Raw genomic sequence first — 22131 nt, forward strand, 5'->3', positions numbered from 1 at the left:
CACCCTCTCTTACTGCCTCACCTTACCTCATCCACCTCTGTGGGATGTTCTTGCCAAGGTCAACAATGACTCCCTGTTGTTTAACCCAATAATTATTTTGCACTAGAATTGATCTTTCTATAGCATTTGATGTTGTTGACCCCATTTTCCCTAATGTCTTAGACCACTTATCCTCCTCATTTCCCTAAATGATTTCCTCGCCTTCTGTCCCTTTCCTAAGTGTTGTTTCCTTAGGAATCAATCCCAGGCCTACCTCTCTTCTTATTCTACACTCTTTTTAGATGATGGCATCTGCCTTGTGGCTTAAATTCCGTTCTACTGATAAAGACTCCCCATGTATTTCTCCAGCCCAGATCTTGTGAAGACCGATCTGTGTTCAAACTGAACTTAATTCCTTCACTTCCCTGTTTCTAATGTAAGTTCCCAGTCGTAGGGAGGAACACCACTGTTCACTGTGTAAGACAGAAAACTTCCTCTATCTCTTTGCCTCTCCCATAAAATAAATGAAAACTTTCTATTGATTTTTATTTTCTACATGTCCTTTAAATCCCTATCTTTTCCCAACCTCCTATGAGTACTCTTCCCCCATCCTAGATCAGGAAGCCTTCCACTCCCATCTGGATTGCTCATCTCTAGTCTTGCCTCCCGACAACCCATCCTCCATATCACAGCAGATCTTTCTCCCTGATAAAAAGCCCTCATGCTTTCAAAGCCCTCACAGTCCAGACCCTCTTGCTTCTCTAGCTTCAATTCTTGGTCCTCAGCACTTTATTTTGTTCATTTTTTGTTATTCTGAATTTCTTTTAGTTCTTCAAACATACCTGCTCACTCTCACCTCTGGGCCTTCAAATGTTACTTTTTTGTCTGAATCATTCTTTCTATTCTCTCCCCTCCTGGTGCGTTCCTGCTCCTTCTTTGTACCTTAAATTCAGAGTACTTCCTCCTATTATAGATACTGCCCTGAAAGCCCCAAGTGTGGCAAAGCTGTCTTTTCCATGGTCTCTGCCCCATTGTCCCATCAGAGCACAAGCTGCCCTGTATCATAATTGCCTGGGTCATTGTATCTACATTGGATTGTCAGTTCTTCCAGGACAGGAGCATGTCTCCATGTTGACGTTGTATCACCAGCGCCTAACACAGCCCTTGATGCATGGCAGGTGCTCAACAAATATCTGTTACATGAATGAATGAGCCTCAGAGTAAATGATGAGTCAGCCTTCTCTACCACACAAGTACAAATGCCTTTCTCTCATTTGCAATTTCTTCCTCACTAGTCAAGCTCCCCTGACTGTAACAACTATTACTTTTCCACAAAGCAGGCAAAAACTTTGTTGCAGACAAAGCAACCTATATATCCCAAAGGAAGAGAAACTTTCCAAAGTTCTGAGAATTAGCATATGGTAATTGTCAAATCCCAGGGTATTTTTTAATTGAACCTTCACAGTGGTTCACTTAGCTTGTACTCAGTGCTTAAATTGAGTAGAACCTCACTAGGGAGGTTGTGTCATGTCATGCCTTAGTGAAAGTGGAGAGAATGAGAAATAGAGCTTTCCATGACATGGAGGCATGAAAGGGAGCATTCTGGTCTGTGGGCTCTTTAATCCATGTGTCTTGACTATAATGACTCCTGGTTTTGTCAAGAACACTCATGGCCATCAAAGGAGATTAGGATTTTCCTTCTAAATCCCATTCTGGGTTTTGTATTCCTCAAGGATCCACTGTATGCTTCCCTCCTTTCCTCTCCTGTGCCTCTCCTTTCATGACAGCCTCATGAGCAACCTGTTTCTAGGGTGTTTCTCCCCAGGAGCATGTCTTCCTAAGGGAACCCTGTGGCCGCCAGCCTCAGCCACCAGTACTTGCCTGGCTTCTCTGTCACTCATCATTCACTTGTTCTCTTCTTGCCACCCTGAGCTCTTCCCCTCTTGTGGCCTCCATGACTAGGTCAAAGCAAGTGAGGGCCACTCCCAGATACCAACCCTGCACTTGCTGTCTCTGCCTGGAATCCTAATCCTCAAGACCCTGCTCAGATACTGCCTCCTCCATGAAGCTCTTGCTAAGTTTCACCAGCCCGTCCCACAATGCAGTGATTGGTCATCTCACCTTTCTCCAAATTCTCAGTGGCTCTTATTTGTACGTCTCTTAAGATCACATATCTATGCTTCTCTTTCTTTATATCCATAAAATAGAATTTTAAAATGGCACCCCAGCATATGATTGTTGTGAGGTCTAAATGAGCTAAAACATGTAAAGCACTTATCACAAGACCTGATGCACGGTGAACACGCAGTAAATATCAGAATCCAGAAGGTAAAAGGTCTAGTGAAGGTGTCTCCACCTTGGAAAATGCAGGTGTGCACACTAAGGGTAAAGGACATTTGTGACTGATGCCACAGAGAAAGCTAAATCTAAACTGTCAATGATGGAAGGCAAAGGTGGAGAGCTAATACTCCCCTGAGAACCCAGGTGCCTACTCTTTTGAAAGGATGATTTCCATCTCTGTAATTCAGTAGAAGAATAGCTTGGACAAGAAGATGGCAAGGGAAGCTGCCCAAAAAAGGCAGCAGAGGAGGGCCAACGTGCACAGGGCTTTAAGCTGGTATTTAAGTGTGCCATATTTTAATAGCTGATGATTTCAAGGGGGTTGGAAATAGAATGCTAAGGGAAAGTCATGTTTTTGCTGCCATCTACAGATGTCAAAGTGCAATTTTAAAAGTTGCTTAACACACGTATGCACCTACTCAGAAAGTGAGAATGTAGATGACAACATATGTAAAGTTTAAGTTCTAGATAAGTAAAATAATTTAGACATTATTATAGTAGCTTATTTTACTTTTCCTTCTAAAAATTTGTATATTTAATCAGTAATGTAAACTTTCTAACAACTCAAGGTGTGCTAAAACTTCTCATTGGGAGACCACTATAATAGCTCACTTGAAAGTGAGCCAGTCACCTCTCAGGGCAGGTTAGCCGGAGCCAAGGCAGCCAGTGGGTACTTTGAGAGTTAATAAAGTGATTTCTGTGAGGAATGAGATGAACTGAATTTTACTCCCACATTTTCCTGCATTTCTCTGGTTGTTATTAGAATTACTATGAATTCCTGTAATCTCAGCACTTTGGGAGGCCGATGCAGGCGGATCTCGAGGTCAGGAGATTGAGACCATCCTGGCCAACACGTTGAAACCCCCTCTCTACTAAAAATACAAAAAGTTAGCCGGGTATGGTGGCGGGCACCTGTAATCCCAGCTACTTGGGAGGCTGAGGCAGGAGAATCGCTTGAACCCGGGAGGCAGAGGTTGCAGTGAGACAAGATCGTGCCTCTGCACTTAAGCCTGGCAGCAGAGCGAGACTCCGTCTCAAAAAACAAAAACAAAAACAAAAACTATGAACTGCATTTTATACAAGTGTTTTTTATTGGTTTGGGCATGAGAAATCAATTAAAAAAACAAGTAAAAACAAAATGTGACAGTGATGTCACCTCTGAGATGTGTTATGCCCCTATGCTGTTTTCCGTACAATCTCCAATATTATTATGATGCTTCCACAACTTCCTTCTGTGTTATTTTTTAAGGGTTAAATATAGAAAAGAATTATTGGAAAGGCGTTTGATGGAGAAAAAGGAAGCGGCCCTTCAAGAAGCTCATGAAGACAAAGAGAGAGCAAGGCGGCTAGAAGCCCTTAGGAAACAGGTGTTTTTCATTTGGAAATTTTCATGGGTAGTTTTTTAAAAAAAATGTTTCTAAGTGCTCTTAATAGCATTCTTACTGGGGCTTAGTTCATGGCATCTGCTATATAAAATGTAACTTTTCCAAATTGGGATACTGCTGTTCATTCCTAGGAGCAATTAAATTATATTGAACCATTTCCAGTTTCTCAGTGTATTGAAAGAACTTTATCATCACCTTTTAAAAAGCTCTCCCACTATTTAAGTATATCATATCACCTAGAGTTTATTAGCTGGATAGTATCCATTTACAACAGTGAGGCTCTACATCTAGTCTACGAATTTTACTGTCCTCAAAAAACCTGGTGGAGCTCGAGCAAGATAATCTTCTTTGGCACAGGAGCCTCCCTTTGGAAACATTCCACAGTCAACAAATGTGTTAAAAATTACTTTTTAGAAAATATCTATGTTGTGGAGAAATAAAAGCCTCCCATCACTTTGCCTAGTGAAAGTAAGCAAAAGTAGATGAAAATGGATGGTAGATGGCAAGGGTGAGAATTTGAGAACCTGGGAAATGTGATAGTTTTACTTGGTAGTTTTTGAGTTTTGAACTTGAAGTGGTTGTTTCAACTCAAAATCTCTAAAATCTTCATTGACACCGTTTCCCAGCTAATAGGAAAGGGCTACTTGGTTCCCTCCTATGTTGCTGGAGGGAACACAGAATCATGGATAAGAACTTGGCCTCTGGTGTCCTTCCAACGTGGTACAAGCTGGTTCTGTACTCACCAGCACTGGAAACAGGTCATTTACTTAACCTCCGTAAACTTTATTTCCTCTTCTGAAAAATGGGAATAATAGTATCTGTCTTATAGATTTGCAATAATGTGAGTTCAAATTTATTATTTACTAAGTGTAAAGTCCTCTTCTAAATGCTGTTAGGTATTACTTTAATTTCTATAACAACTTTATGATGTGGGCAGTATTAATATCCCCATTTCATAGGAGAGGAAACAGAGCAGACACAGAGGTTAGGTGCTTTCCTCAAAGTCACACCGCTAGTAAATGTTATACTGATTCAAACCAAGGAACTCTAGCTAAATGAGATGGTATAGATGTGGTGTAAATACATACAACTATTATATCATCATCTTCTTTGATAAAAAAATTATAAAGATAAATGTAAAGCATAGGAATGTAAGTCCTGGTAATCCTGGATCCTACAAAATTTTAGTTATTCAACCATTAGCAAGTATTTATATACCATGGCCTTCTGGGTACAAGATTTAATGTCACTATTACTAAACACATTCTTGTTCAAAACATAACTTTGATAACTACACAGTCTATGTGATTAGAATTCTTTCCATCTGTGAATGCTTCAAAAGAGGAAATAGCTGTTATCTCTTATCTATAATCAGTATTTAGAACTGTGATGGAAGCTATTTTAGCTAGCAAACCTAAAATAATTAAAGCATGTTCAACCCTCAGTTATTTTATTACAGTCTTTAAATGGCATTAAGAATGCCACTTTCTTCATGCTAATTCTTGACTTTCAGAATTAATAGGCAGGTGTTACTAATGGTGCATATCATTTACAGAATTAGTGACTTCTTTTCATTAAGATGCAGGTTTGAATTATAAAAGACAAGGGCATTTGGGTTAAAATGACTTTGCAATTTTTCAGTAGAAGGAGGACAATGGTTTACAGCAGTCCCTAGAAATCTAGTTGCCTGTTACAAAGGAAATTCACCCACCTTGCTTACTAATGCCAACACACTTGACTTGACCCATGACTTATATGCTCTAGATCTAGGTCAATCAGATTAAACTTCCTAGAAAACTTCATGGGGTTGTTACCATAACCATAAATTACTAATGGTTAAAAAGTGAATTTTTTTTTTTTTTACTTTCTATGACTTTCAAGTTGGTTGAATATGTAAGATTTTCTATACGAGGATTTCCTGTGACTTCATATCAGAAAGATAAATTGTTATCTGAAATTAATTATAATTATTCAATCATTAGCAAATAACTATATGCCATAGCATTTTAATATTTTGTCTTATATGTATTGTCTTGTTTTGTGTTAACTCCTTTGTGGATCTCTAGGACTGGCCAATTAATACTTTTTTCTGCCCTTTTCTCCCAGGCTTTACCTTTAATAAAATTTCCAACTTTAATGGGCATTAGACATCAATAATGTTGCCCAGAAATATTTAGTTTGTACCTTGTTCCAAGTAGCCATGCTTTCTCATTTTTAGGTTGCCGTTGTTGCTCAATTTGATCCTGTTAGAATGATGTCAGATACAATGGCATCGAAAGCTAGGATGGGCATTGAAATTGAAGAAGAATTTATTCTTCAAAAGCCACTCTTCACATTGAATACATACAATGAACAGCAGGTAATTATGGAAATTAGCATGACTGATGAAAAAGCCATGATGATGGTAAAGGCTGTAGAAGTGTGTGTTTGGGGTTACAATAGTTTTCAATATTTACATTTGAATATCACACATATTAGCATAATTTTTACTTCTAAATGATAGTACATAATTGCTACATAATTCTAAATATTACAAACTAGTTAATAGGCTACCACAGAACAAGAGCTTATCTAAAAATGTTATAAATCTGTCATTGAAACTTATTTTTTAAATTAAAAAAAGCTTTATAAAATTTTATTTGAGAGTTCTGTATTAATATTGTATTTTGTTGTTTAAATGTTTCTCTGTTACATTAAGAATTATATTTAAATTCATAATATAAATTATATTAAATAAACAACTGATATTGATGACAAAGCAGAGGAAAGCTTTTAGAAATGAAAATGAACAGACGATAATACATCAGAGCTAATGATAAAACATTTTCTACAGAAAAAGGTGTTAAGAGCTTATTTAACCATTTTTGGGAACCTAGGGTTCATTTTAGTCTGTGCTTGTAACTGAGAAAGGATTTTTAAAAGATCTTTTAGATGGATGGATTGACGGATGGAGGGTCGGAGGGAGAACAGATGAATGGATGGATGGAAGGATGGATGGATGAGTGGATGATATGTCAGTCACTGAAATTAAAAGAGAAAGTAGTTGTCAATTTTACAAATCTAAGGAGAGAAGCTAAATAATCATTTAATTATTTAAAAACCAGGAAACCATCCATTCATCCGCTTATGTCTCTACTTTGTGTGACATACTTTGCTAGGGACTCTAAAGAGGCATAATTCATTCATTTATTAATTGAACCAACATTTATGCAACATATATTTTATTCTGGCTCTGTGTATGGTGCCTGGGCTACATCTGAGCAAGATAGGCTGATCTTGTCTGGAGGAAGTGAGCAAAAGAGCCCGCTGGGGAAGGAAAGTAGCATGTACAGCAACAATGCCACTCGGGTGGGATCAACTCTATAATGAAGGTCTAAGGGTTGCCCTAGGAAGAAGAAGGGAATGAATGGCTAACCCTGACTGGAGAAGTCAGAGAAGGTGTCAGAGAGGAAACTTCTGAGCCTTATCTTAGTCAAAGATTTTTGGAAGCAGAAGCAAAATCCACTCCAGATGATTTACAATAATAACAATAACAACAACAACAACAAAAATAGGTTGTGGGGGAAGATACATAGGGAGAAGGATTAATTACAAGGTTTAAGAGGTGTCTCTAGATCCTGGCTGCCAAAGTGAGGAGAATAGCTGAGGCTTGAAAGGATTGAAATCAGAAGCTGCAAAGTCTCAGGCTGCTGGGCTAACCCTTATCCTGATGAGACCTATTTCACCTCTGGGTTTGACCAAGCGGAAGAGGGTGGGACAAGGCTTTTCCTAGGATGTCTTCAGTGTGAGATACATGACAAGGGGTACATGACAAGTGCTGGGAGAGGAGACTGGAAACACGGGTTAGGTTCAGGCGGTGAAAAGCACAGTAGGTCTTGCTACTAAGGCATTTGACCAGTAGTAGCAAGTAGGCCTTGCTACTAAGGCATCTGTATGCAGATGCCAGACTTTGGAGCTTTAAATTGTATATAGTCATGTGCCCCATAACAGTGTTTTGGTCAAAGACGGACCACATATATGTTGGTGGTCCCTTAAGATTATAACTGAGCTGAAAAATTTCTATTGCCTAGTGGCGTCTTAACATCACAGCACAATGCATTTCCTCTTCTGTGGTTAGATTCACAAGTACTTAGCATTGTGTTACTACTTCCTACGGTCATGAGCGCAGTAACATGCTGTACAGGCCGCAGCCTAGGAGCAGTGGCCTATATCATACAACCTAGGTGTGTAGAAGGCTGTACCATCCCAGTTTCTGTAAGTACATGCTATGACATTCACACAACAAAATTGCCTAAGGACACATTTCTCAGAATGTATCCTTGTCATTATGTGACACACAACTATAATCAGATTTATGTTTTAGCTCTGTGTACTGAATGTAAAATTGGTGGGGGTGGGCGTGGGTTGGGGTGAGTTCCTTTTAAAATAACAGAGCCTTCATAGAAGTAGTGGTGGTGGTGGGGTCATGAATGGCTCTGGCTGAGAAAGGGAGGGGACAAAGAAAGTAAGGATGATTCCAAGCTAGACAACAAGTAATATTAAGAGCTGGTGTTGGCCAGGCACGGTGGCGCACGCCTGTAATCCCAGCACTTTGGGAGGCCAAGGCGGGCAGATCACGAGGTTAGGAGATTGAGACCATCCTGGCTAACACGGTGAAACCCCGTCTCTACTAAAAATACAAAAAATTAGCCGGGCATGGTGGCAGGCACCTGTAGTCCCAGCTACTCAGGAGGCTGAAGCAGGAGAATGGCGTGAACCCGGGAGGCAGAGCTTGCAGTGAGCCGAGCTCATATCACTGCACTCCAGCCTGGGTGACAAAGCCAGACACCGTATCAAAAAAAAAAAAAAAAAAAAAAAAAAAAAACCAGAGTGGTGTTTTGGATTCAAATCCGCATCCACTGTTTATTGGCTGGGTGCACTTGTATAAGCTATTTGTATCTTTATGCCTTGTTTTCCTCATCTGTAAAATAATTACTTACAAAGCCCTTGTGAGCATTAGAGATAATAAATGTTCACTGCCTAAAATATTTCCGGGCACCTAGTAGTAATTCAGTAAATTATAATCATCTGGTGGTGCTGCCATTAACCATATAAGAATACAGAAAGAAAAACAGATTTAGGCAAAGAGAGAATTTGTTTTACTTATACCATGTTTAGAGTAAAAGTATCTAGTATGTATTTATAAGAAACTGATGGGCTGCCTGTGGGGAAGGGAATTGGGAAGATGGAAGTCCCAGTAGTGGGGAGATCTCCATTTCATGCTCTAGCTCTGCAAAAATTGAATAATAAAAAAAATTTAAGCCTCACAATGTGGAGCTGAAGAGAGGTGAGTCCTGGATGTAATTGGGAGTCAATGGCATACAGGTTGCACATGAATCACTGGAGCACATGAGACTGGACCAGGGAGAAGACATTGAGACAGAAGAGGAAAAACCTGGGTCTTAGGCTCATATTTGTTGCTTCTCAGACACAAATCTCTGTATTATTCTTGACTTCATACTCATTGTTGCCCCAAGGCCTGTATCTGATCAACTGCCAAGTACTATTGATTCTTGTTTTCATAGTGTTTCTAACGATTATCTCTTCCTTGCTACCAGCCAAGTTCAGACATTTATCACTTTATGTCTAGACAATTGTAGTAAATTCCTAACCACTCTTTTGGCCTCCGTTTCTTCTTTCCCTGCTACCTTAATTTATTCTGAACTTACAATCAGACCCATCTTCCTATGCAACTACAGTGATTATATTATTTTTATTCAAAAACCAGAAACAAACATACCCTGGTAGCTCCTTAGACTCGGCATGGCCATGCAAGCCTTTTAAGTTCAAGTCCTTGTCTGAGAAGCATCTGTTTCCAGTGTTCCTCAATGATAACCAGTGCTCTGCTCAAACCACCCTTATCCCAGGTTGACCTATTTCACCTCTGAGTTTGTATGTATCTTCCTTTCTCATTAGGTCTCTCTTCCTCCCCAGTCTGCTTTATAGACTAAGTTGGACTTTAAGGGTAGTTCAATTGCTCATCTTCACCTGAGACCATCCTCATGCCGCCAGCACCAGGAGATGCTCCCCCTTGTTTTACTACTTTTAGGGCATCTGCCACATGTTGCCATAATCTGTAGTTATCTGTCTACATTTTTATTGCCCCAATTCGCCTAAGAGCTCCTGGAGGGGCTGCTTTTACTAGATTATTATCACATCCTCTAGGGGGACTTCAAATCCATGTAAAATGCCTCATTAGGTAAAATCCATATGTAGCCACCTTCTTATCATTTCAAACAGTCTCTGTTGACATTTAATATTCATAGGAGGAGGGGAAGAGGAATAAGATCCAATCAGCTATAAATGAAAACAGAAATTGAACTACTCATATGTCTACTCCCACTTAGATTGATGGAGGCATTTTCTACTTCTGTTTGAAATAGAAACCCAGCCTTGGAAGAAAAGTCCTATTGATTTTGTTTTTCAAGTGGTGGCCATGTGTTTAAGCTTAATTTAAATATTGCCAAATGATGGAGAAATTAAGATGCTTTTTAAAGACAGATGTATGAGGCTGTGGCTTAGATTTATTTTAATCAATGCTTATCTGTATTTTATAATTCCAGCCAGCAATAAGTAATAAATAGATAGTAGCACTGAAAGTAAGCTTCTTTTACTTCATCTTCTAATAATTTTAAGGCATTATATTTTGACTAATCTAGTACACAATATTCTATACACCCTACATTGGAAACCACTGAAGTACTGAAAAGTGATAATGTCAAAAAGGTTTGGATGCTTCCAAAATATAGTCACTGTATTCACAAAGTTTACTGTCACCTAGTCATCTGTCCAGAAAAAAAAAAAATTAGTTTGGGAAAACATGAAACTAAATGTTAAAAGTTATTTTAGTTCAATGAATTGCTATTTAAATTGTATTTTTATTTCTACAGATAATTTCTGACCCTAGGCTTCGCTTCGAGTTAGCGCTTCGAGAAGCTGGACTTCATAGAACACTTTATGCCAAAGAGATATTACCAAAAATTAGTCCTCGAAAACCTCCAAGGAAGGACATGGAGTCTACTGTATTTAAAATATAGAGCTCTTCCTCAAATTCTATATGTAAAGAGCATTTTTCTTTGAAAACATTTATATGGATAATAATAATTACTACTTTCTAAAATGTTTGAAATATCAGACATAGAAATCATAGCATCTATTAAAACAACTTTGCCTTTCTTTTGTGATTCTTAGAATTTTATGCACTATATTTCCTGTATCTTTAAGTTATATTTAATAGTACTAAATTCCCCCAAATTATGGAACTTAATTATGGCACATATAGTACTTATACTATAATTTAGCAAACTGCATGTTGGAGGTTGTGTTATCCTATAAAAAGAGCTCAAAATAACTTTGTAAGAATTATAAATTATGTAACTGCTACCTGCTAATGTTCATTTCTGCTTGTTATTTGAGAATTTGACTTTTTAATTATGGAAACTTCATTATCATTAATACTTCTATTATTTCTTGATTATTTTAAGAGGAGACTCAACCTTTCTCTAAATTTAGAAACCAATTTGGTACACCATGTTTACTGCAAACCAATCATCCAAACAATTTCATTTTGCAAATTAGCCCTTAAGAATAAATTAGAAATTAGAAAAAGCATTTCAAGCATGGGAATATCTGTTTTGGTTTGGAAACATGTATATTTGTGTGATTGTTTAGAAGAAATATTTAAAATTTCATAATATTTGGAATGCTGTCAAAAGTTCCAAATTATTAAATATTTCGATGATTTTATAGAAAAGGAACATTTCAAACAAAACTCAAACATAAATATTTGACTATTTCTAAAAAATGATTTTTCAAGCAGAATAACAAGTTAGTGTTGTTGAAAGTTGCCATTGTTACCGTTAAGATTACCCCCACTCCTTTTTCTCTCTATTGCAGCTCCCTGACATTTCCCACCTGCCTCCCAAGGGTTGCAGCCTCCGTGCAATTACTGGAATAATGTAAACAAACAAACAAACAAACAAAAAGACGTGTCCATCTAGTGGAATCTTTGACTTTATGATTGTCCTCAACATCATGGAAATAAAAAATACAAGTACAGCCTTGTTAGAATAAATCTTCACAAAAGATTCTATGGGCAATATCCTTATCTGCATTCCAAAATTCATTCTAACACCCTTCTTGTTGCCGCATCATAACATCTCATAAAAAGAGAGAAAGGAGTGTTTAACAAGAGCTAGGGAGTAGTGAGCATTATTGTTATCCTTACGGTGTCTCCCAGGGTTACAGTATTCCTTTATGGGTCCTCAGTTTGCTTGATGTGGTGCCTCAGACATAGACCCAAGAAAGCCCTGCCATGTCAGAGCATACCCCGTCTAAACAGCATGACACCGATATTCCTCAGAGTCCACAGATCCTTCCCAACATCAACATCCACACGGATGTACAGCAGATCACACTCAGATTCCAGCTGAATATCATCCCCTTTACGTTTTCCCAACAGACTAGTAGCTGGTGATAGTACTGTGAGGGATAGCACCACCATTTTGAGAACAATCGATGACATGTGGAGGCTCCTTGTAGACTCTGGGTATTAGACCTTTGTCAGATGGATAGATTGCAAAACATTTCTCCCATTCTGTAGGTTCTCTGTTCACTCTGATGATAATTTCTTTTACTATACAGAAGCTGTTTAGTTTAATTAGACCCCATTTGTCAATTTTTGCTTTTGCTGCAATTGCTTATGGCATTTTCATCATGAAATCTTTGCCTGTGACTTTGTCCTGAATGGTATTGCCTAGATTTTCTTCTCAGATTTTTATGGTTTGGGGGTTTTACATTTACATCTTTAATCCATCTTGAGTTCATTTTTATATAAGGTGTAGGGAAGGAGTCCACTTTCAGTTTTCTGCATATGGCTAGCCAGTTCTCCGAGGACTGTTTATTGAATAAGGAATCCTTTCCCCATTGCTTTTTTTTGTTTTTCAGATTTGTCAAAGATCAACTCTAACTAGCATTTTTTAATGAAACAAAATTGAATAAAGAAATCTGAAATCCAAATGGCCAATGAACATATGAAAGGATAGAAGTACCAATTAAAGCCCACAATGAATTGCCAATACATACCCACCAGATTGGCAATAGTGTCAAGAAATCTAAAAATATCAAGTAGTGATAATATAGAACGATGGGAAACGCCTACTGGTAGTGGGAGTGTAAATTGGAAGCATTTGAACTTGTCTGATAAAGTTGAAAGTATTCATACTCTTTGATCCAGCAATTCTACTGCAAGATAGATGCTCTTGAGAAGCTCCTGCATGTGTGTAGGAGGACATAAACTAGGATTCCCAAATGAAAACAAGCAGAATGTTCATCAACAGTAAACAAATATAAAAAATGTGGTATATTCAAATACGGAATTGCATTCAGCAACGAAAATGAATAAAATAGCATCATGGACATAATATTTAGTGAAAGGAGCCAGATACAAGAACATGCATATGGTGTAGTATTATATTTATCTAAGGTACAAAAGCAGGACAAACTAACCTATATTATTTAGGGATATATGCATAAGTGGCAAAATAATAGAGAAAAATTGAATGGTTAAAAGTAAAATCAAGGTAATGATTACCTCTCAGAGATGGAGAGACAGTTGGGAGTGGGGGCTTCCATGTTACTGAAAACATTTTATTGCTTAACCAGGGTAGTGAGTATAGGATCTGTCTGATTGTCCTTTAATGTCTACATAAGTGTTTTATTTATATACTATAATAGGTAATACTATAAATTCCCAATAAAATTTTAAAACTTAGAAAATTATGAAAAACAATATTTTAGTATATAAGTGCATTGGAAATAATCTTGTTAGCCAATTTCTGATTTAATATCCTTAATTTACATGTATTTCTGAGACAGGGAGGCCAGTCCCTACTCATGAGTCATATTTACCCTGACGTGGGATAGGATCCCCTTTATTTTCGTCCTCCCCAACCCATGTGCTCTGCTTCATGACTCTTGCCAGTCTAGTTAGACTAGTAGGCTTGAAAAAGAAAGAACAGAGAACATACCTGATAGGAGTAAGCACTGGGCCATGAAATTTTATTTCAATTACCTGTGTTTGTGTATAGTGGGTCATAAGAAAAATACATTTATTAGTGGGTAATGGTCCAAAAAAATTTAAAAACCACTAACCTCAATCCCATGGTTAACAAATGGGATATCCTGATACAGCTCCACATCTTTGAAGATGATGGGCTTGTTTCAAACTGAAAGGAAAGAATGTAATCCATCTGGTAGAAATTCCCTTACCTCCCTACCACCAAATCTGCAAGTATACCCAAATGGGCATTCACCTTTTGCATCCTCTGGCAGATGGAGCAACCCTCCCTCTATCAGAGATCAGTGTTTCTATGTGTGTTTTGGGTTTCATCCCATCTCAACTCCGCAAGAACTTTTCTTTTTTGTTTATTCTTTTTCTCTTCTATATCTTCAAGCTCTCTCTCAGCATACAAATATGCTAGAACAAACTCCACTTTAAAAAGAAATCTCCGTTAACCCTGTATTGTCCCCTAGCTACCAGGCTGTATCTCTGCTCCTCTTCTCAAGCAAACATTTTTAAAGAGTTGCCAATAGCCATTATATGTCTCTTTTCATCTTCCAGTTACTGTCACTCATTTGATTTAGCTTTGCCTTCAACTCCTCTGACACTGCTTTCAGCAAGGTCACCAATGAACTGTGTGTTGGCAAATCTGATGACCACTTCTCAATTTTCGTCTTACTGACTTCATGATATTTGATTCAGTTGACAACTTCCCCATCTCAGAGCATGCTTTTCTCTTGGCTTCTATGTTACCAGCCTGCTTTACCTCTTGCTTCTCTGGTCATTCCTCAATTCCTTTTCTGACTCTTCCATCTCTATCCATCTCTAGATGTTGAAGTGCTCCAGGATTAGACCCTTTAACTCTATCTTTTTAATTGTATTATCAAAGGGAACATCCTTCAATGCTATACTTTACTTTTAGCTTTAAATTATGTCTTTTGAGTGTTTTTTAATTTACAGGTTTTCCCCCTCCATCCATTTTCCCCTTTTGCATTTTATTTTTTGAAGAAACAAAGAAATTTATATGCAGAATTACCTTTGCTGGATTTTGTTGACTTTATCTTTTTGGTGTATTAATAGTTTAATATATTCCTCTCTCCTGTGTTCTTTGTGTTTGCCATAAATTGGTAGTTGACCCAGAGGCTTTATCAGACATAAGATTCAGGTCGTTCTCTTTTTTTCTTTTTTCCAAGGCTGCTTTATTGTGGTGGTGTGTTCCCCCAGCAGGATATACATATTGTCTGATGGAACCTCTTTTTGCAATTTTTGCTGCCACTAATTCTCAATGCCTAAGTCCATTAATTAATTACAGATTGCATGGTAGAGATATATTCAAATTCAATCACTCTTTCCTTTATTACCTAGAAAAATTATATAAAGAAAAAATTTTCCTCTTCTGGTATTTGATAGTATAAGAGGAGTAGGCTAAGTAAGTGTTTACATTTTGTTTTTGTTTTTGTTTTTTTTTACTTAACAGTTTTACAAATAATGAGTTTATTCTTTCACATCCTACAAAGTTGATCAGTTTTGTTGTATCTTTATGAAGTTATGAATTTAAATGTATTTGATCATTTACTCTATTAAAGTGTTATCCTTACTGATGCTCCATTTATTCCCCCTTTGCCCAATGGAAACCTTTTCAGTTTGGCTCATGAATTCTATTAAGATAGCCTAATAGACTTGGTAACTCCCTTGCTATTCCAGTTATCTATTGCTATGCAATAAAACTTAGTGGTTCAAACTTCATTTTAAAAAATTATTTCTCATGTTTCTATGAGTCGACTGGGCTCTACTGGGTAGTTCTCACTTGGGGCCTATATTAATTTCCTATTACTGCTGTAACAAAGTACCACAAATGTAATGGTTTAAACAATGTAAATCTATCTTATAGTTTTGGGAGGTCAGAAATCAGAATTGAATCTCACTGGGCTAAAATCACAGTGTTGACAGGGCTGTATTCCTTTCTCAGGGCTCTAGGAGATAATCGATTTCTTTGCCTGCTCCAGCTTCTAGAAGCTGCCTATAGTCCTTAGCTTACGCTGTCTTTCTTTTATCTTCAAAACTAGCAATGGCAGGCCTAATCCTTCTCACATCCCAGCACGCCACACGCCTCTTCTGCCTCCCTCTTCCACTGTTCAGAACTCTTGTGATCACATTAAGCCCACTCTGATAATTCAGAATAACCTCCCTGTTTTAAGATCAGGTGATTAGCGATCAGAATGCCCTTTGCCATGTAACATAACATTAACAGATTATGGAGATTAGGAAATTGACATCTTTGGGAGACGTTTTCTGCCTACCATGGGGTATATTATAAATTTGTAGTCAATTGCTAGTTGAGGGTGTAGTCATCCAAAAGTTCAACTTGGCTGAATGAACAAGAGGACTCACTTACCTGACTGGCAGTTGATGCTGGTTGTTGGCTGGGAGCTCATCTGAGGTTGTCAATGGGACTGACCACCTACACATGACCTCTTAAGATGGCTTGGCTTTTCATAGAATGGTAGCTGGGTTCCAAGATAGAATTTTCCAAGAGCAAACATTCTGAGAGGTATAAAATGCAAGCTTCTAGACCAGTTAAGATCTACTGCTGGAACTGGGATAGGGTCTCTTCCTCCATACTTTTTTCATCAAAGCAGTCATAGAACTCCCCCAGATTAAAAGGAGTTGAGAAAAAGGTCCACTTATTGGTAGCAAGGTCACATTGGATAAAAGTATGTGAAACAGGAAGTATTTTTGCAGCCACTTTTTGAAATCTGTCATGTTTGCTATTGGGCATAACAAGATGTTTTAAGCTCATTTTTTTTTTCACTTAGCAAAAGTTTATTGAACACTTACTATGTGCCAGGCACATGTGAGTAAAAAGAACCATATCATATCAAAGTGTCTTTTCATTGTTGTTATTTTTTTTAATTTTTTATTATACTTTAAGTTCTAGGGTACATGTGCACAACGTGCAGGTTTGTTACATATGTATACATGTGCCATGTTGGTGTGCTGCACCCATTAACTAGTCATTTACATTAGGCATATCTCCTTATGCTATCCCTCCCCCCTCTCCCCACCCCACGACAGGCCCCAGTGTATGATGTTCCCCTTCATGTGCCCAAGTGATCTCATTGTTCAATTCCCACCTATGAGTGAGAACATGTGGTGTTTGGTCTTCTGTTCTTGCAATAGTTTACTGAGAATGATAGTTTCCAGCTGCATCCATGTCCTTACAAAGGACATGAACTCATCCTTTTTTATGGCTGCATAGTATTCCATGGTGTATATGTGCCACATTTTCTTAATCCAGTCTGTCATTAATGGACATTTGGGTTGGTTCCAAGACTTTGCTATTCTGACTAGTGCCACAATAAACATACATGTGCATGTGTCTGTATAGCAGCATGATTTATAATCCTTTGGGTATATACCCATTAATGGGATGGCTGGGTCAAATGGTATTTCTTGTTCTAGATCCTCGAGGAATCGCCACACTGTCTTCCACAATGGTTGAACTAGTTTACAGTCCCACCAACAGTGTAAAAGTGTTCCTATTTCTCCACATCCTCTCCAGCACCTGTTGTTTCCTGACTTTTAATGATTGCTATTCTAACTGGTGTGAGATAGTATCTCATTGTGGTTTGATTTGCATTTCTCTGATGGCGAGTGATGAGGAACATTTTTTCATGTGTCTGTTGGCCGCATAAATGTCTTCTTTTGAGAAGCGTCTGTTCATATCCTTCGCCCACTTTTTGATGGGGTTAAGCTCATTTTGAATATTTCTTGCTCTGACCTGGAACTAACCTTTTCTCTGAGAAGCTTTGGTTCTGTTTATTGGAAAATGGTAATTCAAAACCAAAATTTGGATGCAAAAATACACATTGCTACTAGGTTGGTCTTCTATTCTAGACCTTTTCAATGAGCATGGTTAGAAAATACACACACACACACTCCCATACATATACATATACATATACATATACATATACATATACATATACATATACATATACACAAAACAGGCCAAGTGCGGTGGCTCATACCTGTAATCCCAGTACTTTGGGAGGCTGAGACAGGTGGATCGCTTGAGGCTAGGAGTTCAGGACCAGCATGGCCAACGTGGTGAAACCCTGTCTCTATTAAAAATATGAAAATTAGTAAGGTGTGGTCGAGAACACCTGTAAGCCCAGCTATTCAGTAGGCTGAGGCATGAGAATCACTTGAACCCAGGAAGTGGAGGGTGCAGTGAGCTGAGATCACGCCCCTGCACTCCAACCTAGGTGACAGAACAAGGCTCGGTCTCAAAAAAAAAAAAAAGAAAAGAAACAAAAAACAACAACAAATCCAGATATATGCATATATTATCTACAGATAAAATATTTTATTTATTTATTCTGTTACTTCAAATTCCATAAGATTTTCACTTGATAATGTTGTATTTTACTTTTGTATTTTCTTTTTTCCTTACTGACAATTCTGGTGGCCAATTACACACACATGTTAGAGTATGACATAATTACTAATTTACATTATCCCACATTTTACCCACAAAAGTCTTAGAATAAAATACCAATATAATAAAAACAAAAATAATAAAATTTGGGGTTATTACGCCTTTCCTATTCTTTTTCCTTTTGTTATCTATATTGTGAGGGATTATGTAGGTATTATACATATTCTCTTTTATCCGTGATTGAATCTTATTCTTTAAGTAAATACATATTTACTGATACTGTCAGTTATTATGTCAGTTTCTCTCTTGTCATTTAGGTGGTGTGAAGCCCGTTTTCCAGAAGATTATTCAGGAATTGGTCATCAAACAATATTTTCTGGGTCCTTGAATGTTAATAACAGATTGATGGTCATCTTTATTGTTGAAAATAAATTTTTCCTGGGTCTAAGATACTTTATTCATGTTTTCTTTTCTTAGCATAAAGTGTCAAAGGGCTGGTTATAATATAGTTTTCTTTCCCTAAGAATCACTTGATCTTTTTGCCTGATTAGAGTTTTTTTCACTTTCTTTATAATATAGCAGTTTTAGTGGACTTTGTGTTTGTCATTCTGGGTTAATACACTTAGTAAATTATATTCCCTTTCACAATGTAAATTCAATTTTATTTCAGGAATTTTTTAAAATTATAATTTTTAGTGTTTGTTATACTTTTTCCCCGGGACTCTTATTATGCTATTTTGCTATGTTGGATCTTCTTTGCCTATAGTCTTTATTTGTCACTTTGTTTTGAATTCTTTTAATCTCTTTTTTCATTTTTAAAAAATTTTTTATTTGGAAATAACTTTATAGAATAGCTGCAAGAATAAAACTGTTGTAACTTTAACCCAGATTCTCCTATTGTTAACATTTTATTCAACTTTTAAATTGCTTTTGTATTCTTCTTTAATTTGATTCATTTCTACAGCCTTTTTTATCTTTCAAGACATTGACTTTTTATTGTGATAAATATACACAATATAAAATTTACTATTTTAACCATTTTTAAGCATACAATTAAGTGGCATTAAGTATTTTCACATTATTGTGCAACCATCACATCTCTACATCTTCAGAACTTTTTCATCATCTCAACCTGAAACTCTGAACCCATTAAACAAAACTACCCACCTCCTCCCCTCAGCCTGTGGTAACCACTATTCTAATTTTTTTCTCTATTAATTTTTCTATTCTAGGTACTTCATATAAGCAGAATCATATAATACTTGTCCTTTTATGTGTGACTTATTTCACTTACCATAATGTTTTCAAGGTTCATCCATGTTGTGGAATGTATCAGAATTTCATTCCTTTTTAAGGCTGACAACATCTTCTATGTAGAAAACCTTAAAGATTACACACTTATACAAACTGTTAGAACCAACAAGCAAATTTTGTTTATTCATCTGTCAAAGGACATTTGGATTGTTTTCACCTTTTGGCTATAATAACAGTGCTATAAACATTGATGTACAAATACCTGTTCAAACCACTACATTTAATTCTTTTGAGAATATACTCAGAAGTGAAATTGGTAAATGATATGGTAGTTTTATGTTTAGGATTTTGAGGAACTGCCATGCTGTTTTCCACAGTGGCTTTGCCATTTTACATTCCCATTAGCAAGGCATAAGAGTTCCAATTTATCTACATCCTTGCTGGTACTTGTTATTTTCTGTTTTTGTTTGTTTGTTTGTTTGTTTTTTATCATAGCCATTTCAATGGGTGTGAATTGGTATCTCATTGTGATTTTGATTTGCATTTTCCTAATGCTGGTGAGAATTTTTTAGATGCTTTTTGGTCATTTGTATATATCTTCTTTGGAGGAATGTCTATTCAAGTCCTTTGCCCATTTTTGAATTGGATTGGTTTGCTGTTGTTCTGTTGTAGGGGAGCTCCATATATTCCAGAAATTAATGCCTTATCAGATATATATAATTTCCAAATATTTTCTCCTATTCTGTAGGTTCCCTTTTTTATCCTGCTGATAGTATCCTCTGATATACAAAAATTTTTAATATCAATGTCCAATTTATTTTTTCTTTTGTTGCTGTGTTTTTACTGTCATATCCAAAAATTCATTGCCAAACCCAATGTCGTGGAGCTTTTTCTCCATGTTTTCTAATAAGAGTTTTATAGTTTTAGTACCTACATTTAGAACTTTCATCCACTTTAAGTTATTTTTTGTATACGGTAAGAATCCACTTTCATCCTTTTGCATGTGGATATTGTTTTCTCAGCACTGTTTGTTTAAAAGACTGTGCTTTTAATTGAATGGTCTTGTCACCCTTGTTGAAAATCAGTTGACCATATATGCGAGGGCTTATTTCTATTCCATTGGTCTGTCTGTCTTTAGGCTAGTACCATGCTAACCTAAAGACATTAGTCTGATCACTGTAACTTTGTGGTACGTTTTGAAATCAGGAAGTCCTTCAACTTTGTTCTTTTTCACGATTGTTTTGTTCTTATTTTTTCAAGATTTTTTTGGCTAGTCAGAGTTCATTGAATTCCATACAAATTTTAGAATTTAAAAAATATTTCTGTAAAACAATGCCATTGGTTTTTAATGGGGAGTGCATTACATCTTTGGATTGCTTTGGGTAATATAGATATCTTAAAAATATTAAGTGTTCCAATCCATGAGCACAGGATATCCTTCTGTTTATTTATGTCTTCTTTATTTCTTTCAGCAGTATTTTGTATGTTTCATTGTACAAGTCTTCCATCTCTTTGGTTAAGTTAATTCGTGTTTTATTCTATTTGATGTTATTGTAAATGGAGTTGTTTCCCTTTCTGAATTTTTCATTGTTAGTGTACAGAAACACAACTGACTTTTGTACGTTGACTTTGTATCTTGCAACTTTGCTAAATTTGCTTATTGGTTCTAACAGTTTGTATAAGTGTGTAATCGTTAAGGTTTTCTACATAGAACACGCAAATGATTGCCGGGCGCGGTGGCTCACGCCTGTAACCCCAGCACTTTGGGAGGCCGAGGCGGGCGGATCACAAGGTCAGGAGATCGAGACCACGGTGAAACCCCGTCTCTACTGAAAATACAAAAAACTAGCCAGGCGAGGTGGCGGGCGCCTGTAGTCCCAGCTACTGGGGAGGCTGAGGCAGGAGAATGGCGGGAACCCGGGAGGCGGAGCTTGCAGTGAGCTGAGATCGCACCACTGCACTCCAGCCTGGGTGACAGAGTGAGACTCCGTCTCAAAAAAAAAAGAACATGCAAATGATCATTTTACTTGTTTCTTTCCAATTTGGATGTTTTTATTTCTTTCTCTTGCCTAATTGCTCTGAAAAACCGTTATGATGTTATCAGTGGGTTTTTCATATATGGCCTTTATCATGTTGGAAAATTTCCTTTAATTCCTGATTTGTCAAATATTCTTTTTAAATCACAAAACAGTGTTGAATTTTGTCAAATGCCTTTTCTGCATCAATTGAGATGATTGTGTGATTTTATTTACTTTGTTCTGTTAATGTGGAGTATTACATTGATAGATTTTTGTATGTTGAATGATCCTTGAATTCCAGGAATAAATATCTTTTGTTCATGGCATATAATCATTTTAATATGCTGCTGAATTCAGTTTGCTAGTATTTTACTGAAGATGAAACTGACATTTTTGAAGAACACAGTGTCATTTTAAACAAAATAGAATGTTTTCCATTTGGTCTTTGCTTTTTAAATTTTTATATTTCTTACTTCCTATTTTTCAGGTATTATCTGTTGCATTTTAGTTCATTTGCTCCTTGTAGTGTACTCTTCATTTCTAAAATATTTTTCTTTTATTTGTAATATTTCCAGAGATATATTACCTAATTTTTGAGTGTTCCTAATTCTGATT

The 22131-nt window shown here is 36.9% G+C and overlaps 1 protein-coding gene across 5 annotated transcripts in view; it reads left to right on the top strand.

Moving 5' to 3' along the window:
* Positions 1–10919, top strand: part of CCDC148 (coiled-coil domain containing 148) — a 284045-nt gene extending 273126 nt beyond the window's left edge. For all 5 annotated transcript variants that reach the window (XM_050750433.1, XM_050750438.1, XM_050750434.1 and 2 more), the window contains 3 exons: positions 3569–3686; positions 5923–6063; positions 10634–10919. In XM_050750433.1, the coding sequence (XP_050606390.1) occupies positions 3569–3686; positions 5923–6063; positions 10634–10780 (406 nt within the window). In that variant the 3' untranslated portion in view covers positions 10781–10919. The remainder of the gene's footprint in view (positions 1–3568; positions 3687–5922; positions 6064–10633) is intronic.
* Positions 10920–22131: the final 11212 nt, after the last annotated feature.

The sequence above is a fragment of the Macaca thibetana genome, chromosome 12 (assembly GCF_024542745.1).
Source record: "Macaca thibetana thibetana isolate TM-01 chromosome 12, ASM2454274v1, whole genome shotgun sequence".
Taxonomy (NCBI): Eukaryota; Metazoa; Chordata; class Mammalia; order Primates; family Cercopithecidae; genus Macaca; species Macaca thibetana.